The sequence below is a fragment of the Rissa tridactyla genome, chromosome 8 (genome assembly GCF_028500815.1).
Source record: "Rissa tridactyla isolate bRisTri1 chromosome 8, bRisTri1.patW.cur.20221130, whole genome shotgun sequence".
Lineage (NCBI taxonomy): Eukaryota > Metazoa > Chordata > Aves > Charadriiformes > Laridae > Rissa > Rissa tridactyla.
This window is the reverse complement of record NC_071473.1, coordinates 7,262,403-7,281,592: the sequence shown is the minus strand read 5'-3', so window position 1 is coordinate 7,281,592 and position 19,190 is coordinate 7,262,403. Positions and strand designations below refer to the sequence as shown.

At 53.7% G+C, this 19,190-nt stretch overlaps 2 protein-coding genes across 13 annotated transcripts in view; one reads left to right on the top strand and one right to left on the bottom strand.

The window, feature by feature from the left end:
- Positions 1-16,944, top strand: part of PKD1 (polycystin 1, transient receptor potential channel interacting) — a 98,689-nt gene extending 81,745 nt beyond the window's left edge. For all 3 annotated transcript variants that reach the window (XM_054210488.1, XM_054210486.1, XM_054210485.1), the window contains 17 exons: positions 197-323; positions 1,196-1,312; positions 1,730-1,779; positions 1,959-2,161; positions 2,774-2,879; positions 3,583-3,701; positions 4,847-5,049; positions 5,398-5,592; positions 6,406-6,545; positions 7,645-7,772; positions 8,134-8,302; positions 8,799-8,924; positions 9,093-9,267; positions 9,866-10,153; positions 10,636-10,770; positions 11,116-11,424; positions 11,827-16,944. In XM_054210488.1, coding sequence (XP_054066463.1) covers positions 197-323; positions 1,196-1,312; positions 1,730-1,779; positions 1,959-2,161; positions 2,774-2,879; positions 3,583-3,701; positions 4,847-5,049; positions 5,398-5,592; positions 6,406-6,545; positions 7,645-7,772; positions 8,134-8,302; positions 8,799-8,924; positions 9,093-9,267; positions 9,866-10,153; positions 10,636-10,770; positions 11,116-11,424; positions 11,827-12,453 — 3,217 coding nt within the window. In that variant the 3' untranslated portion in view covers positions 12,454-16,944. The remainder of the gene's footprint in view (positions 1-196; positions 324-1,195; positions 1,313-1,729; positions 1,780-1,958; positions 2,162-2,773; positions 2,880-3,582; positions 3,702-4,846; positions 5,050-5,397; positions 5,593-6,405; positions 6,546-7,644; positions 7,773-8,133; positions 8,303-8,798; positions 8,925-9,092; positions 9,268-9,865; positions 10,154-10,635; positions 10,771-11,115; positions 11,425-11,826) is intronic.
- A 570-nt stretch (positions 16,945-17,514) lies between these two features.
- The window catches only part of TSC2 (TSC complex subunit 2), a 34,567-nt gene continuing 32,891 nt past the window's right edge, over positions 17,515-19,190 (bottom strand). For 9 of the 10 annotated variants that reach the window (XM_054210494.1, XM_054210490.1, XM_054210493.1 and 6 more), the window contains one exon: positions 17,515-19,084. In XM_054210494.1, coding sequence (XP_054066469.1) covers positions 18,917-19,084 — 168 coding nt within the window. In that variant the 3' untranslated portion in view covers positions 17,515-18,916. The remainder of the gene's footprint in view (positions 19,085-19,190) is intronic. The other variant, XM_054210492.1, reaches the window with a different exon arrangement.

Below are 19,190 nucleotides of genomic sequence, written 5' to 3'. Positions count from 1 at the left end.
CGGATGACCAAGGACAATCTGATCAGCTTTTCCCCTTACCTGATTTTGCTGTGTCTTCTTAGCACTGCCCATGCCCACTTTGTTCTCTGCACATCTGAAATGCTTGGTTGTGCAATTTTGTCTCACTCCTTGCTTAGCTAGCAGCCCTGAGCGCTCCTGCTAACACTGGTCTTTGATCTTTTTCAATTCTCTCCAGCAACGGGGCCGTTTCCAACCTGATCCCTGTTAACGTGGACACAGTGGCTGTTGGTTTGGTCTCCAGCATGGTGGTCTACCCTCTCTACCTGGTCATTTTATTTCTCTTCCGGATGGCTCGTGGCAAGGTAATGAGAAGTAGTTGCAGGCTGCCCAGATGGGTGTGATGCCATCAGGTTTGCTCCTCTGAGGTTAGATTCTGCCCTTTGTCGTACATCACTTTTCCAGCTGGTCTCTGCACTTACCTGGTTGTACCTCTGTGCTGCCCTGCACCAGGGCCAGACCCCTGCCCTTAGCAAGTCTCTGTCTCCCTCTTGAGCTGGGAGCAGCCCCTGACCTTTTAGGGACAGATCACTACCTGGATTTTGACACTGCCGAGACAGAGATGAAAAGAGCAGATTTTAAAAGCTGTTTAGGCACTTACACCCTCTTGATTTCAGTATGTGATAGGTACCCAAATGCCATTTAAAGGTATGACCCTTTGCTGCATTGGCAGGAGCCTGAGAGATGCTCAGTGGAGCATTGCTAATGAAATGCCTACCCTGGGTACAAATTCAACTGTCTGAGCAGAACTGTGGTTAGGCAGCTGTGAAAGGATTAGCTGGGGATTTAATGACTAGTTAGACACAATTAGCAGCCCCATTAAGTACTGCAGCCAGCTGCTCAGTGACTAATGAGCAGCAAATGTGTCTGATATTTCTTGTTCCTGTAAGCACTCCCTGCTTTGCAGGAAGTTGCAAACTCATGTGGCTTCCTGGGAGCTTGTACATGGAGCAGCCTAGATGGCACTGGGCTGTGGTACATGTGGATACAGGTGCCCAAGGTGCCTGGGAGGCAGCGGAGGATGTGCCTGTGCCTGTTCCCAGCCCCTGCACAAGCATGGAGCTCCCCAGCACAGTAGGGAGCTGACGGGAGCCACTGAGCAGCAGCGCTCTGAGCCACTGTGACATTGTTACCTCCATCCCTCCCTTTTCTACTCAAGCCTTCCCGTCTTCTGCAGGTCTCCATCAATCACACCCTGACTCACTCAGACCAGCAGTCCTTGGAAATCGACAACTACCTGGACTCCTCAATCCTTGACAGCTCCTTCCCCACCTTCCCTGGGCTCAGGGCAGAGGTAACCTGCTTTACACCCGAAAGCTGGACAGGCTGCATGGATCTGTGTGCTCCTGTGCATGGACACAGTGTCTATCCACAGCTGTCAGTGCAAGAACTGATGCACTCAAGTGCCTCTGGCAAATACTAGTGACGGGGGGAGCCACAGCCCTTCATTTCTCACCTGCAGCTCTGCCCAGGCCAGTCCCAGGTACTGAGCACAAGCTGTCTCCAGCTACTGCTCTGTGTCTGTGAGCATGGATCTTCCCAGCGTGCCTGGGTGTGATCTCTGGAGGAGAGCAGACTCCTGGAGGTGTGGACGCAGGGCTAATAGCAGGTCCAGCTCCAGGTTTCTAGTGACCCCTGATGTTAACAACGAGCTGTTTTAACCAGGCACAACCAGTGTCATGTGCCTGAAATGCCTCTGGTTCCTCCACAGGCCTTCTCTGAGCAAACCAAAACAGATCTGTTCTTGGAGGACTCCAAAAGGTAAGTAGGTTTTTGGGGATGGAGCAAGTAGGAGTTTAGTGTAGTTTTCTGCTTTGGTAGACTGGGGCTGTGCTCCCGTGGCTGTTTTCCTTCTAGACAGTTGCTAGCACAGTTGCTTTTCTTATGCATTCCATTCCCCACGCATACCTGATTGCACCCATTCCTCTGTTTTCCTTCAGCCTTGTGCGGTGGCCCTCCAGCGAGGCCCTGCTCAGCTGGCCAGACCTCCTCAGCGACCCCTCCATCATGGGCAACACCATCCAGAAGCTGAAGAGAGGCCGGGCCAGCCGCCACCTTGGACTTGAGGCCCCACTGGCGACTGAGGAGGACAGCTTGTCACTTGGTGTTCACCAGGGACAGCCTCGATATTTCTCTGCCTCAGGTGGGTATGTGAGTAGTATTGCTCTGTACCAGGGTTTGAATAACCCAGGGAAGTGCAGGAGGAGCAATCTGGTCCTTGGGAGCCCTGGCTTAGCTCTGAAGAAGGCAGGATAGCAGAGCCTGCCACCATCACCACTGACTTCAATGTGAAGGGCAGAGGAGCGGAATCATATTTTCTTAATGGGCATTTCAGTGTGGGGAAAGCAGAAATCCTGATGGGGATCAGTCTGAAGTGAGTGGTCACCACACCGCCAGCAGACTAGGAGCAAAGAGAGATGTGTTCCCGTGGGACCTGAACGGTCTAAGCACCAACACTTCTTCACTGGTTTCAAAGCCACAGTGTGTCTCTGAATGCCTGTAAATGAATGAAGAAGGGGAAGGACTTGGCCTCTTAGATTAGCAGTTTCATGCCAGGCTCTGCAGCCAAGCTGGGGACAGGAGTTAGAAGACAGGGAGGAGAGGAGGGCTGTCCCATGGAGAAGGACCTCACCCTGGCCCTCCTCCTCCCCAGTTCCATAAATGTGGCTGAGCCCGAGCAGTGCAGAACCGTCCCCCAGTGCAGTGCTGGGTGCTGTGCTCTTGCCAATGTTGTTTGCACTCTCTCTTTCCCCAGATGAGGATCTGATCCGGCAGATCCTGGCAGATGGAGCTAGTGGCATCTCCCATTCCCAGGACCTAGGGCCGTACATGAGGGCTGAAACGGATCTGATCTCAGGCCTGTAAGTATCTGGGGAGCAAAGTTCCCCACTGAGCCAGTGCCTCCTGTCCCTTGCCCTCCCACCCAGCTCTGTGGTGGACGGTGTTGCGCCAGCCAGCTTTGCTGCATCCAGCCACAGTGAGCTGAGCTAAGCTGGATTTTGAGACATTGCAAATGCCTGGGACAGCCTTGTCACGAGTCACTATGTTCTTGCTGACTATGATTCCTGCAGCCCCCACAGCAAGAGCTCCAGGAGGGCACTGCCATCCTTCCAGGAGCCACCTGGAATATCCCCTTAAGGCCCCAGCTGAAGATGTGTCTCCAGAGCTTTGTGGGCTGCTGACAAAGTGCCGGGACATGGGTTCGCTTCATGGCACTGAGGGGAGGGAGAAAGGGAGTTGAATCTCTGTTGTGTTATCATGCCCAAAGCACCCTGCTTTGGGACCCTGACCACCGCCCAGCCGGGCTGGCAGCTTGTCACTGGGTAGACGGTGCAAAGTGGCAGATCAAGGGAGGGGAAAGACTTTCAGCTCACCTCAATGCAGAGCAGAGTGTCTGCGTGCCTTGGCAGCCTGGGCCCACTGCTCTAGAAGGAAATGCTTCTAACTGGTCTGGGGCTGCTGCACTGGCATTAGCACTGGAGTTCAGTCCACCTCGGTGCCAGTCTGCTTACCACAGAGCCAGCAGTGACATGGCTCACCAATATCGCCCCTTTGCCTTGGCAGGTCCAGCGTGTTTGGGGAGAAGGTGGAGACTGTCATGATGCAGAAGCTGAATGACAAAGGCCAGAGCATGGCAGCTCCTCCCAGGGAAGTGAGCCGATCAGCCAAATCAACGTGGACAGGTACCAGGGCTGCAGGGCTGTGTCAGCATCGGGGCAGGGAAGGTGGGGATGTGGAGGAAGAGTGCATTTTTTTGCACACAGCAGCACTTGTGAGGTACAGGGAGATAAACAGAAAAGGAGCCTTACGAAAGGCTGCCCCCCTGCTTGGGATGTATTTGCTGTTTCCTTCCAGCTTCTCTCAGAGCCTGAATCTCAGTAAGCCTGGGGCCACCACTTGTGCTGTGACAGTCCTTACACCCTAGGGAAGCTCTGCTCACTGCTTCCCCATTTACTGTGCTCTCTGCACCCTTCTACAGCCATCAGTCCCTTCATCCGTCCATCACGAGAGTGTGAGAGTCTCTGTACATAACCAGAGGGGAAAGGGAGTCATATGCCAAGGAAAGTTCAAATCAATAAACAAAGCAAAGAAGCGAAGAGATGCTTCCTACTGGGTCATGCAACGTGACAGCCAGCCAGCTGGGCTTGCACAAGGCAGGGAACAAGTTGTCAGGCCCCGCAAGGACTTGGGGGTGATAAGTGCCTGGGTGCCCTGCGGAGAAGCTCAGCATCGGTTCTCTTAGCATGAGCTCTTGGCTTCCCAAGGCACAGCTTCCCTGGGGCAGGCTGCAGCATGGAAAATTGGACACAGCAGCAATCCTCTTGGGTCCGTTAAAATCCATCATTTCGTCTTGGTTGATGAATGGTTGTAGTATCTTTATGCAGGCATTGATTTGCATGAGTGGGTGAAAGAAGCTGTGCTGAGTGAGCCCCAGGGCAGGGTGGCTTGGCAGTCTGAAGGCAGCCAGAGCACCAAATCTGCGTGGCTTTTCATGAGTTTGACAGCAGCATCTCCAGCCAGGCTGGGCATGCCCGATGTCCTGGGGCTCTGAGAGAAAGTAGGGAATCCATCCCACTACCTAAATCAGGATCCCATCTCCTCCTGCCTACCCTGTTGTCTGCAGATGGGAGGCTGCTCTTCTGAGGCTGGCTGTGTTTCAGTGTGCTGTCCGTGTTGCTGCTTAGTGGGAGATGTCTTGGACAATCCCTCCAAACTCGCCCAGGACTGGTGGGGAGCGCTCTGCTGGGATGAGTGGTGTGCTCAGCCCTTCCTGTGCCCATTGGGACTCTTTTACAGTAACATTTACGCTTGTTTTCCCTCCTCTCAGTTGCAGACCAGACGTTCAGGAAGCGCTTGCTGCCACCCTGGTGCTCCTATCTGGCTCATGGTATCAGTCTCCTCCTCTTTGCCACATCCACGGGGGTCTCCGTGTGGATCGGGGTGGGCTTTTCCTCCAGCGTTGCCCTCATGTGGCTCATCTCAGGGATATTCAGCTTTCTGGCATCCTTCTTGGTCTGGGAGCCCCTGAAGGTAAGGATAACATGAGTACACAAGCACGCATCCGTACATGTGTATGTATTAGTTGTAATTAACATCTTGCCCAGATACTAATCAAGTCATACTGGACACTGCATGGATTGGATACTCTCTCCCATCTTCATATCCCTGCAGGAGGGGAGGGATGTGCACACCAGCAGCAGTAGGAGAGGCAAGGCTGGTGGCAAATTGTTTTAGAAGTCTTTTAACTGCTCCAAGGGAGTGCTCAGCAGCTGTGCTGTGCTCGCTGTCTGTGCTGAAAGGCTCACAGGAGCTGCTGCCCATGGTGGTTCTGGTGGCATAGCTCTCCCTGCAGGTTCACAACACTGCTTGTCTCCCCAGGTTCTGCTGGAAGCCCTCTATTTCTCACTGGTTGCCAAGCGCCTGCACCCAGAGGAAGATGATACCTTGGTGGAGCATCCATTTGTTGAGCACGTTTCGGAAAAGATCAGCAAAGTCCGACCCCCACAGGGGTTTGCCCTTTTCCAGGCCAAGGAGGAGGCCAGGAAGGTCAAACTGCTGCACAGGATGCTGAAGGTGAGACATCTCATGATACCTGTGGTGTCCAGGACAGAGGCAGAGTGCTGGCTCTGTGAGCTGAGATACATCCTTGTATGGGTCCTCCTAATCCAGCTGTGATCTCGTGAGCTAGTAGGTGCATGCCTCCAGTTTCTGCCTCAGTTTCCCCATCTGTAAAAGACTGGCAGTGACATTCATCTTCTCTGTAAAGCTCTGAGATCTGAGGTGGCTGGAAAGCAGAACCATAAGGGGGTTGATTTGGAGCAGCTGGTGTGTTTGACTCCATAACTCAGGTGTTCTAGTTTAGGGCAAGGTTTGCAGCGTGGAGTAGACAACAACTTGCACAAGAAAATTCATTAGTTGAGTCTTGTGAAACACCGAACTCCCTATCTAGGAGGAGAAGTTTCAGTCTCTTTGTAGCTCATTCAGTACTAATCCTCCACACTTGTGCTGGGAATACACAGCTGCTTCAATGGAGTCAAGTTATTTTTAACTGAGTGATTTCCCTTTAAAGGATGGAAACCCCCATAACTATTGTATAAGCTGAGCTGCCAGCGTATAGGAGCTTGTACAGGGAAGTTGTGCAATGCATATCAACTGAAACATGTGGTGCCGGACTGGCCGCCTTGAACAAAGAATATGGTTACAAGCCTGTGGTCTGGGTTTCATTTTAAGCTGTTTCCCATATGGAAAAAGAAAGAACAGCATGCTCTGGGTCCTGATCCTGCTGCATGGCAGGCAGCAGTCAGTGGAAAGCACTGATTTGCTGCAGGATTGGGAACCAACTCCCCTGTGCTTGGATGCAATCCCTTTCTACTCTCTGCTTGCCAGAATTTCCTCATCTACATGATGTTCTTGCTGGTGATCCTGCTCACTAACTATGGAGATGCCTCCCGCAACAGCAGGGCCTTCCTTTTGCAGAGCTCAATCAAGCAGCAACTGGGCAGCAACGAATTCCTCCGCATCAAGAGGTAACTGTGAAGGCCCTGGGGATGGGGAGGAACAAGGTGTTGCTTTCTATCAGAGAAGCTGTGCAGGGCTGCAGCGAGTAGTTGGGGAGCAGGCTGGGGCTGGCTGTTGGGCTCATGCTCCACAGTCACTCCCATTAGAGGTTCTCGAGTCTATGGGGAGCACTGGTGCCTCTGTGGAGCTGGGCACTCACATACGAGCATGGCATGGCAGTGAGCAGGTCCTTTTTTGTCCCTGTCTTTCTGCTTCTCCCCTGGAGAACAGAGGGACCTGTAGGGGTTGAGAGCTTTAATTTCTTTGAATTTTAATTAATTCCTTAGCGGGAAGAGACTGTGTGAATTACAGATGTTTATCTTTCTGTATCTGGTTAAAAGGACACAAGTTTGCTCTGTCTCCAAAATTTACAACTGTAAGGTTTAGCCATAAACAGGGTCACGAGAACCAAAAATAACATCTAGTATAAATACAGAGTCCTTCCCTTCCCTGCTCTGCACATATGGTTTAACTAGATTAAATTTTCCCAGCTGAGTTTCCACACCGCTACAAACTCCGGCAGTCCAGACTGACATCGGAACGGCTGCCTGGGATTAACAGCGTCTTTGTACCCGTCTCACTACAGACCCCTTGATTCTTCTGTGCAAATAGGCGTGGCTTGTCCATGCCATGCAAAGTCACAGGAACTTTGATTCACCACAATATAAATCAGGAATTATTCCAGTGAAGTCAGTGGAGTTCCTGGGGTGAAAGTGCTGTAAAGGGGCAGAACAAAGCAGAATCTGGTCCTAAATATCATCTCTTTTCCACCGCGCTGCCACAGACCCACTGGTCTGATCCTCGTCCATGTGCCAAGTGGATTCAATCACCTTTAGGTCTTGCATGTCAAATAAACATTTTCCTGACCCCAGCCCAGCTCTTGGAATGGATGGAAACGCTGCCTCTGCCTGCAGCCAGGCACCCAGGAGGAGAGCAGCCCAGGTTAGCTCTCCAAAACTTGTTCCCATCCTCCAGGTGAAACACAGGTGGTCATGGGTGAGACATGCAGAGACTGTGCTAGCAGAGCTGCCCCAGGGGCTAAGCCTCCACGCCTTTTCCCCATTGCAGGTCGGATCAGTTCTGGGTCTGGATGTCACAGGTCTTCCTCCCTTACCTCTACAACAACCAGTCGGGTCAGGAGAGCTACAGCACCACGCTGGGGACAGCCCGGCTGCGCCAGCTCAGGCTGCAGGAAGGTAGGTGGGCAAGGGCCCGTGACTCTGTTGTCATGGGGTGGGTGGTGACATTCCTGAAGGGACGAAGTGGCCAGGTCTGGATGCGGCAGGGGCTAAATGAAGCAAGGCGGAGATTACGGAGGCAGGTTTTTCTTTGCAGTGTCTGGTTCTGCTCCTGCAGAGATGAACTGAGGCAGTCGATCATGGGGATTTACACTAAAGAGAGAGGCTGACTTTATTTCTGGAGGTGTGACTGAGGAGGTGGAGGGGGCGGGGGCTTGGGAAGAAGGGAGAAGCTAAGTGTGAAAGCTCAGCTGTGTGCCCCAGCACTGTTTGGCTGTGTTGGGCTCCCCATGGGGTGACAGTGTTGGTCTCATTCCAGCTGAGTGCCAACGCAGTGCCCAGGATGTCCTCCACAGCATGGGCACAGCTGCCAGGAGGAACTGCACTGACTCACACAGCTTTTCTACCGCTGACTACGCAGCTGGCTGGGAAAGGGCAGCTGCGAACGTGACGGCTGCGTGGTCCTACTCGCCACCCGACCTGACGGGGTAAGGAGCTGCCCAGCCTGCACCTACACCACCTGCTCCATCTGCTAAAGATATTGCATCTTTACGCTTGATTCAGTGCCCACTTGATTGAGGGTGGTTCCCAGTCCTCACCTCAGTGAGGCCAACTGCAGCCCCTGAGGCTGGCAAAGTGCAAATAAACACCAAAATGCTGAAAGCCTTCTCTGAAGCTGTCCGCACTGGCAGTGCGAATGGTGGGAGGCATATAGCTGCCTCTTACCCAGCTTCCCTGGAGATGTGCATGTCACCTTGAGCTGTCTCAACGGCAGCGTAGTGCTGTTCTCAGGGGCCTGGGGCAGAGGGTTCAACTTTCCAGCTTCCAGGGCAGAGACAATCTGCAGAACAAGGTAACCCAGCTGCCCACAGAAACCACAGGGGTCTGCATCTGCACGCCTGGTCCTGGCCTGCCATGTAGGAGAGCATGCCAGTGGCTGCTCTGTCCTCCATCTCTCACCCCATGGCTTCTCTTCTTCTGCAGGGTCTGGTATTGGGGTTACATCTCTTTCTACGATAGCAGCGGTTACGTCCAGGAGCTGGGGGCTTCGCTAGAGGAAAGCAGGGCTCAACTGAATTTCCTTCAGCAGCACACTTGGATCGACAACATGTAAGTGTGGCATGGGCAAAGGGAATAGTCTGCTGACACCCAGGTTCTTTAAGGGTGCTGCTGGGGTGTCACAGGGGCAGGAGGGTCTATGATCCTACAAAACAACAGCTCCAAAACCCAGGGCTGGTGTTGTCCAAGTGCCCTGAGCTGCTCTTCTCCCCTCCACAGGAGCCGGGCAGTCTTTGTGGAGCTGATGCAGTATAACCCCAGTGTGGACCTTCATGCTGCCATCACCCTCCAGCTGGAGTTCCTGGGAGCCGGCCAGGCCATTGCCACGGTCACCATCAGCCCCTTCCCACTGCTGCGGCTCAGCGGCGGTGTCACGCTGCAGCTTCTCATGATGGTCAGTGTGCTACTTCCCTTCAGTGTTCCTTTTCCCTCTCGGTCACTTCACGGACAGCTCTGGCAGCATTGGTCACTGTGAATTAAAGCTCTGCTGCCTGAGGCCACATGTCCCCATGCATGTCACCACCCTGCTTCCAGGCCTGGACAGCACACAGAAAACATCCCTGGCATCACTGAGGGGAAGGAGATTCCTTCTGTCTGGCAGCATTTGTTGGTCTTGTCTCAGCCTTTTTGCTTCCTTGAACTCGTACCTGTTACTGTGGAAACTTGAGGCGTTTGTTCTTAGTGGGGACATCAGCCAGCTGAGATATGTCCCTGGAGACCATGCCTGGGTCCTCTTCCCCTGGTCACTGCCAGCCTGCCACAAGTGCATTGGATGCGGTTTGGGGAGGTTCACTGCTAGGGCAGAAGGGAGCGAGGTACTGAGTGAGCGAGGAAGGCATGAAAGAACTTGAGGGTGTGCTCCAGCTGTAGGTAGAAATCAGCCTGGTACCTGGGGCTTTTGCTGTCCCGGGGTGCTGCAGGGTCTCCTGGTGCAGCCCAGCAGTCAAATGTTACCCTCTCCTTCCCTGGTAACCTCTCCATTCCTCCCCAAGGTCTTCCTCATGATGTTTGTGGTCTACTTCGTGGTGTCTGAGTCACTGTCCATCAAGAAGGAAGGCAGGGCCTACTTTACCCTGTGGGGCAACTATGGCCAGTGGGTCTTCATCCTCCTCACCACCTGCACCGTGGTGGTGCACCTCAGCCAAGCCACCCTTGCCGACCAGCAGTGGCTCAAGTACCTCAACAACCGCAAGGGTTTCACCAACTTCTACCAGGTGGCCTTTCTCAACACCGTCTTCAGCACCTTGGCTGCATCCCTCCTCTTCCTCCTGACTGTGCAGGTATCGAGAGGGTTGGGTGGGGGCAGCATGTGGGCAGGGATGTGTGCATTGGTCTTCCTGTGCCAGCTTGTTGTCCGTGCACAGTCCCATGGCAGGGGCAGCAAAGGGCCCTGAAGTAAAAGCAAATATAAGACTGTGGTCCTGCTGTGCCAGGCACTGATCAAATGCAATGGGGCTGCTGCCACACCCAGACTCCAGGACAGAGGTGGTGGGCAGTGATTCCACATGCATCTCTGCTGTAGCACTTCGGGTCTCTCAAACTTCTGGACCCTCGATTCCCTTGAGGAATTCAGACTAATGTGGCTGATGGGATGATTTTTGTCTGCAAGGAGCCTGTTGACTAGGATGTCCTTTGCTCTGCCAGAGTTTGCATTTCTCAGAATTGTAGAGATGTTTGAAAGACCCTTCCAGGGGCTGGAAGGATCTTGCAGCAGCCTCTCCGATGGCCCATGTTGTAACACCATCCTCTCTCTTGGTCGTAGGCTGCCCAGCAGCTGCGGTTTGTCAGGCAGTGGTCTGTGTTTGGGAAGACCTTTCAGAAGTCTGCAAAGGAGCTGACTGCTGCGGGGCTGGCGTTCACCGTCCTCATCCTGGCCTACGCCCAGCTTGGCTTCCTGGTAACTACCTGCTGTCCCCGCGTTGTCTTGCAGAGGGGCTGGTTGTCAGCAAGGGCTGCGCAGGGTTGTGTTGCCCCTCGTCCCTCACCACGCCATGACACTGAGCAAAGCCCAACGGGTCCTCTGGGTGCTCCAGTGCTAAGCATGTGCAGGGTGCTCTTGTCTGCCACAGGCCAAGCGGCTTTGGCCATGGGCTGTGTTTGTGGCCTGTCCGTGTCACAGCCAATTTGTGGGCCGCTCCTCAGGGCTCATGCTTTGTAAGGTGGGGTAGTGAGTACTGGGCGTCAGGGGAACATTTTGCCACTGATCCCTTCTCATTACATCTCCAATGTCCCCCCGTTGTAGCTCTTCTCCTCCTCCTCGGAGTCCTTCCGCAGTGTTGGCAGCAGCCTCCTGCTGCTCTTTGCCATGCTGCGGGGCAGCGTGAACCTCCGCCCGCCCGAGTCCTCGGGCCTCTACTACCTGTTCTGCACCAGCTACATCATCCTGGAGGTGTGGATCGTGCTGAGGCTGTTCACCGTGGTGCTTGTCTACAGCTACCGGGAAATGCACTTCGAGCTGTACCGCCCCGCCTTTGAGCCCCAGGACTACGAGATGGTGGAGCTCTTCGTGCGCAGGCTGAAAATGTGGATGGGCTTCAGCAAAGCCAAGGAGGTGAGTGCAGCATGGGAGCCTCCGTGGAGAAGGGGCCCGGTAGCAGGCTGCAGACATTTGCAGAGAATCAATGCCCACCATCCTTAGCCTTCACTTTCCTTTGGCTACTTCCCGCTGCCGTTCACAGTCAAGTTCCTCTGGCACATGAGGGCTGGAGCAGTGGCTGTTCCTGGAGGCCCAAGAGTTTAGTGGTGGGCTGTTGTAGGGGCAAGTTCTCAGTCCCACAGCTCCACGTGTTTTTATCTGGGATCTGTCCCCAGGTCCGTGCTGTGACCTGGCCCACTAGGAGTGGCTGGGAGCAGCCCTGGGGCTGTATGAAGCGGGACACAGTGCCACAGCACAGCATTCCCACGTACCAGCTCCTGAAATAACTCTCCCCCCTGCACCCCTCTTCTCTTCCAGTTCCGGCACAAGGTGAGGTTCGAAGGGATGGAGCCACTGCCGTCCCGAGACTCCAGTGACTCCAAGTCCTTCCGGGGCCCCACTCCCAGCGCTGCCTCCGACAGCTCCAGGGCTTCCACCTCCTCCAGCCAGCTGGACGGGCTGAGTCTCATGCTGAGCACCCGGGACAGCTTGGAAGTGGACGCTGACATCCAGCGCCTCCTTTCCCTCTTTGAGATGCTGCTTGCCCAATTTGACCGGGTCAACCAGGTGACGGAGGACGTGTACCGCATTGAGCACCAGCTGGAGGGCTCTCAGAGCCGCCGCTCCAGGAGGAGGTACACCCAGATGTCGGAGGATGTCCTGAGCAGGTACTGTGCAGGCAGCACAGAGCAGGGGCCCTCACCCGAGATCTCCTCCGACACGGACCTGCAGCCCCCGCGGGATGCCCCGCTGTCCCCCCACTCTCCTGCCGCCCTGCCAGGCAGCAGGGGCTCTGTCCCCAGCCGGCTCCTTCGAGCTAGCAGAGGCGTCAGCGTGGCGGCTTCTGTGCTGCCCCCGCACAAACCCTACGCTGCTGTCGCTCCGGCGGTGAAGAAGAAACGGCCCCTCCGGGCCAAGAACAGGGTGCACCCCACTGTCAAATAACAGTGCAGCACGGGGAGCAATGCCCTCGGAGGGCAGAGAGCGCCTGGAAAGGGGTTTGCGAAGGGTGGGCTGTGCCTGCCGTGCAGACCTGGAGCCTCAGGAGCTGCTGCTTCTGAAAGCTCCCGCCGCGGCGGCTGTGCCTGCCGGGGCACACGGGGCTGCTGCCTGCAACGGGGCTGGCACAGCTGCCATCCTCCGTGGACCTGAGCATCCCCAGCGGATGGGCCGACTTCCTTACTGGTGGCTTCCAGCATTAAGGGTTGGTTGGAGAAGGCTGAGCCTTTCCCTCGGGGACAGCTGGGGAAGGGTGCGCGGGGTACAGTCAGCGTGCAGAAAATCCCTGTTAGGGTAGGGCAGTATTGAAAAGTCATTTATTTTGTTAAATGGCCCCATCTGCAAACGGCTGCATATGGCGACTGTCACATGGACACTTTACTGGGGACTGGCACAGGGTGGCTGGTACAAGGCTCACCTCCCTTCCCTGCTGGCTGTGCCGGATGGAAAGGGGGAGAGGAGAGCCCCAGGCCTTGAAGGTTTGAACTGAGTCTTGGATTTTGTTGACCACACACACTGTGGAGGAAAGCTACAGGTTTCAAGAAGATATTTAACCAATTTTTTTTTTTTTTTAAGCGTAAATATATATAGATATAGATAAATGATATCTACACCCAGATCAGTTAATTTCCAGTATTGGCTACTTTTATCCTCCAGAAATTGGTACTATTGCTTGTATTTAAAGAAACCCAATATTTAAAACAAATGACATTGCAAGCTGCAGCGAGCTGCCAGCCCTGCTACCCGGCCAGGCTCGGAGGGGATAATGAGCTGCAGCTCATGGAGACCTCGGGCTGCTTTCAGCCGTCTCTGAGCGTGGGGTTGCCGACGTGCTGGCTTCGCTGCGGTCCCCCACCCACCCCCTGCCCCCCAGCGCTTGCCCCCCGGCACAGTGGCCCACGGGGTGCGGGCGCTGCTGGCTGCTTGGCTTTTCTAATCCAAGGAATGTATTGACGTAAGTATATGTATTTTTTTTGGTTTACTTGTTCGTATGTACTGCCCAGCACTTTAAACAATGCTTTCCTCGGCTAACAATGACACATGCGACATAACAAGAATGGGATAATATATCACAAAAGCAGTATTTTTTTGTTTGTTTGTTTAAATCATAAACTGAAATGAGCTGATGAAGTGAACGCAGCCCCCAGCATGCCCCAGCCGTGCCGGTACCTCCTAAGAGAAGCACAAAGGCGTTGGGGGAGGCTGGTAAAGCCCTAAGGGAGCTTTTGTTGGGGTCTCCCTCCAGCCCTGCCGCCCCGCAGCTCCCCGGGACTCGCCGTGCGCTGGGCTACAGCTGGCCTGTGCTCGCCGTGCCCGGCCAGGGAGGGGCTGCGCCCGGGGCACCCCCTGCTCCCAGCGCAGGGGGGTGCTGAGCAGCGGCTGAAGCCTCCCCGGGGCCTGCATTCACCTCATCATCACCATTTCACGTTATGTATATTGTATGTAATTTATATGGTTTGGTTTTGTTTTTTTTTTTTAAAATGTATATATTTTTGTATGTTTGCTATATTTTCATAGCATCGGTAACGTGTTTGAAACATGTAGATAGGAGACAGAATACTATTGTCAGAGTTATTTAAAGGATGTATTAAGTGCTTCTTCCTGGGAATGTCCCGTGTATATAAGTATTAGGTGTCTGTGTGCATGTGGTGCGCGTGCTCTCCTCCCCGCTGAGGTTCGGCCAGGCTGGCTCTGGGCCAGTCGCTGCAGGCGGAGCGGAGCGTGGCAGGGGAGGGGAAGCCCGGTAGCGCACGGCTTGGTGTCTTCCCAGAACTTGCTCCATGCTTCGGAAACGTGAGGGGATCGAAGGGGAAGCCTTAGGCAGCAAGACCAGGCAGGCAGCGCTGCAGGGGAGGGTGCCTCGGGTTCGAACGCATCTTGCCTCTGATGCTGATGGTCCTGGAAGCAGCCTTCCCGTGCCCAGGCCGGGGAGACCTTTCCAGGCAGAGAGAGGGGTCTTCTCAGACACTTCCATTGCTGATCACATCACCCGAGTCTCCCCATCCAGCTCCCAGCACTGCTGCCGCACTGTGTTAGAGACTTATAAGGAAGATTTCACTCCAGCTATCCGCGTGTTTCCTTGGCTCCAGGTGCCTGCCCACGTCCCTTACGGGTGACTGAAGGAGGATACAGGAGGGCACAGGGGTGTTCTTTGTGATGGCTTTGGGATTGGTGTTAATTTACCTTTGAAAAACTCAGTTGATATGAAGGCCAGACACTGTGGAAAGGTTGCAGAAGGATGTGGGCAGGAGAAGACAAGGGTGCTGTAGCTTGAAGATTACTTAAAGTGAGGTGGTGGTTGGTCACCGTAGAGGTGGTTGAAAGAGCAGATTGCACAGAGAGAAGTAGAGTGCAGAGGGGAGAAAACTAATACTAGTAACCACAAAGCTTCCATAGCAGGAAGGAAAGGCAGGTAGAAGAGGAGACGACAGAGAAGTGCCTAGAGTTCAGTAGCAGTAGTCGGAGATAGAGGGCTCCAGCCTGGAGGCAGCAGGTGCCTGGAGCAGGTAGGACCAGCGGCGAGGTCCACAGAGCCCAGGGATGGGGCCCAGTGCTGGCTCCGGTGCTGGTGTACACGAGTGATTCATTACTCCTTTTACTAACAGCTCTCTCTTCCCCAGAACACTTCTGGTGTCTAAAACTGGCTTTCAAGCCAGAGATTTAAAACTATTGGCCTTTCATTTTTCGGTTCCTTTTACTTAGCCGAGCAGCACAGCCTCCAGGCTCACCTCTGGTACGTGCCCATGACCTTTTTTGTGGGGGGGACAGGTACAATGCTGGTGCAGGTGCCTGCAAACCACGTCCCAAATCCCTTAAGGCAGTAAAACGAGCAGCTGTGAGATGTGCCGGGATAGCTGGGCTGTGGCACTGCAGCTCCGATAGTGGTGCTGGGCACACCTCTGCATCCAGTCGCTAAGCTCCTTGCCCCTCCGGTGTGTCCTCCCCGGGGCTACGGAAGGACATAGTTATAAAGCAAAATCCTGTTCGGTGAGGTAAGCACAGGCCCTGGGTGAAACTCAGGAATTCTATTCTACTTCTGTCCTTAAAGCCAAAGTTTCTGCCTCTTTGGCTACGCCTCAAAAGGAAAGGCACCGGAGAAGTAGTTAGATGCATAAACAGCAGCTGCCCGCAAAGACAAAAGCAAGGTGCTCAGCTTCTAACACTGCTGCCTACACATGCAGGAGTTTTTTTGGCCAACAGAGAGATGGAAAAAGGAGAGCACCTGTAGGGCAGCACTCGCTGGCACGTGCTGCCGGGTGGGCCACCAGCTCTTACTCGCTTTAGGGTTCTTACATGGGAGATCTCCCAAGCACAACTGCACCGGAACAGCCACTTTTAATCTCTATCTCCGCACCTGGGCATCCCTTCCCTGCTGCAGTGGAGCAGCGTGCGTAGATCCAGCCACCCCTGAGTGAGCAAAACGAACCAAGCAGGTCTTGGAAATCTCTTGCATCTTCAAGAGGCAAAAAGTTCAGTTCAAGATGCGCAGTTCCGTTCTCAGCCCCTTCCCAACCCCCACAGCTCGAATATGCTCACGTGAGCGAGAGTGGCCGTAGGAGTTAAGCGCAGGAAGGCGAGAGGCAGGGGCGAGCAGGGACCCGGCTGCTCCGAACAGCCTGTAATAAGCTAACGGGAGGGGAGCGGGGGGCTCTAAGAAGGATGCTCCCCGAGTGAAACGTCAGGATTTTTGTTCCCAAGTGCCTGTTTCTCACCAAGCGTGCTCTGCGTGTGTGTGAATGTGACTTGATGCGTGTGACTTACCAAGTGCTTCTTCTAATCAAAGAGGAGCAGAAACAGGATAAGACAACTGCCCTACTTCTTCCCTTCACTTGAAGTACGGAGAGCAGCTCTGGAACCCACAGTTGTTTCTTGAAAAGCCAAAAACCTCCACGAGGGCCCACGTGCGTGATGGGCACCACTGACAGCTTTCGGGCAATCGTAGTTCTCATCGCAGCATTTATTTGTACAAACTATAGCAACACTCACAGGGTTCCTTCACTGTCCCAGCTAAGGTACCGCGTATACGTGCGCTGAGCTGCAGCCAGAGTTACTAGTCATGGAGTTACGCCCTCGACAGCGATAAACTTGACTTGCAGCCCTAGCCAATAAATACTCCTGAATGTATATTTCTGTGTTTGTAGTCACCCAGAGATGGTTTCTTATTTATTGTCTTAAGTCTCACAAAGATGCAACAGTATCAAGCTGCTTAAATCAAAAACTCTATCCATTAGTTTAAAAGGGAGAGGGAGGGACTTATGTAAGTGCTTTTTTATTTTCAAAAAAAAAAAAAAAAAAAAAAAAAAGAACAGATGATTGTGACCAATATGCCAACTGTTACTGTCTGGTCAGCATTTCACTGCAAACAAACGTATCGTATTTTGTAACTGTGGGGATGTTTCTTAAAAAATGACAAGGTCAAATAAAAGATGACTGCTACGCCCCGGCTCCGATGCTTTTGTTCCGCTCACTCCAGCCCCCTCCCGGCTCCCAGCGAGAGTTCGGCAAAGGCATGGCAGGGGCAAAGCAGCACCAGCCAGAGCTAGTCCAGAGCCATCCCTCCCCCCGCATTGTCATTCTCTTTGTCTGTAACCAGAATTTCAGGTCTCCTGGACAAAACAAGGCACTTCCTTACATCAGCCAACCTACTAGGGCAGCTCTGGGCTGTAATTAACGACATCAGCGTGTCAGTGAAGGGTCTGCCGTCAAGGTAAAGGAGACTCCACCAAGGCAGAGGACGGCACAAGGGCTCGCTCGTCCCCAGCTGCCACTGCACAAACACCCGCGGCAGCAGTCGAGCTGCTCTGGTGGGAGACGCTGAGAGAAAAGCGCCCCGCGGCAGAGGTGACGTGAAGCTGCGGCAGAGGGAATATCCCCAGTGCAGGGACTGGAACGCAGCCAGGTATCGCACCACGAGGCGCGGCTGGTGGTTACTGAAATATGAGTGATACGGATCAAAAAACTGAAAGGGGAAAGGAGGGAAGGAATTTACGTTATTATGAAACACAGTTTGAATCTTCCCAGGCCAGCAAGAACCCACCGACCATACGAATATTTTATTTCCTTTATGACTTATAAACACTCAAAACACAACATACACTTAGAGTTCCCAAACAGCCCTGCACAAGCTAGTAGCATCACTTTTGTCCCCTCACCTGTCACTTCACAGTTCCGTGTGCAGATTGCACTTGTCTTCATCTCCACTGCAAGGGCGCTGCCGTTAGCTGTTACCAAAAAGCCACGCTCCCCCCTTTATTTACAAAGCAGGAGATAAAGTACTCACAGTATAGTCCAGCTTACATGGTTTCTCCCAGTTTGGTAGTGTAGTGTCTGATGACCATCTTACCACAAGATGGGCTACATAATCCCAATTCCACCTGTCCACGCGTGCGCTGAAAGGACCGCTCGTAACGCCTTCAACAGCCGAGGGTCCAGCAGGAGGGACTGTCACTATGCGTTAGTGCAACAGGCAAAACTCACTCAGAGATGATGCCCCAAGACATGTCAACAGTCTTTCAAAAAGAGTTACCCCCAGCCTCGCTGCAACCAGCAGGAATTCTGCAGCCAAACCTAGATATCAGGTCTGGCCTCTGGCTAAATCCCTGCAGGCAGCCCCATGGGTCAGACTGTTCATCCCAAATAATTTGTGGCCCAGGTCTCTGCCGTTCTGCTGCTCCGGCGAGTGGCATCCGCCCCCCTGTTTTGCGTTACTGCCGGGAGCAAAATAATTTCTGCTGAATGAGGGAGGGTTTGCTGTGAATCTCTCAAAATGGAGACAAATCCATGGGAATTTAAGCAGCATGTTTTGGCAGGTCACTTGAGAACCCAAATTAACTCTTACCAGAGCCAGCAGCAGAACAAGTCTGAGAGCCTGAAGAGTTCAAGTGCTGAGAGACGCGGAGGCCTGGAGAGGAGCTGGGATTCCAGGGTGCTTAGAAATAACGACTGGATTTTCAGTACTTCATACTTCATTCCCAACAAAGTCATCAAAATCCCCACAGTTCCTGCACCTTCCAACTACGTGATGAACGGCAGAGTATCACACTTTGTCTGCTTCCACCAGACGCTGGTGTGGAAGGAGTCCAAAGAAAGGTTCTGCAAGGAAGTTCCCATCAGAGATGGAAGCTTTGAAATAGCTCAAACCAAATAAAAACAAAATACGTAGAGTTGGTCCTCTCTTGGAGCATCTGCTGGGAATACAGCGTCCTCATCAGAGAGTGTCAGGCCGAGACGGAGGAACATTCAAGCCCCCCGGTGCGGTTCAGTGCCCAGTCCGCATGCAGCAGCGCAGTCACGCTGCGCCCGCCAAACCTTCTCTGCTACGTCCATGCAGCCGCACGGGGTCAGCAGGCCGGTAAAACGCTCTCGCTGCCTCGTCCGTCCCAGAACAGACACACCGACCCACCGGGATCTACACGAACTCCGTGAAGTCGTCCACCGAGGAGATCAGCCGCTTCCTCTGTCCGGTCTCGTAGGTGGGTGGAGGGTCCTGAGGGATCTGGGGAGGGGCCTTTGCCGGAGCAGGTGGATGCATCTGCAGGGGAAGGGCAGGAGTCTGGTACTGGGTTTCTTCACGTAGCTGAAAGTCAAACGAGAACAGATGAGCTCCATTCTCTCTGACACACTTTTCACTCTCCACGTGGGCAGGACCAGACAGGTTGATCAGGACAGCTTGTCCTACCATC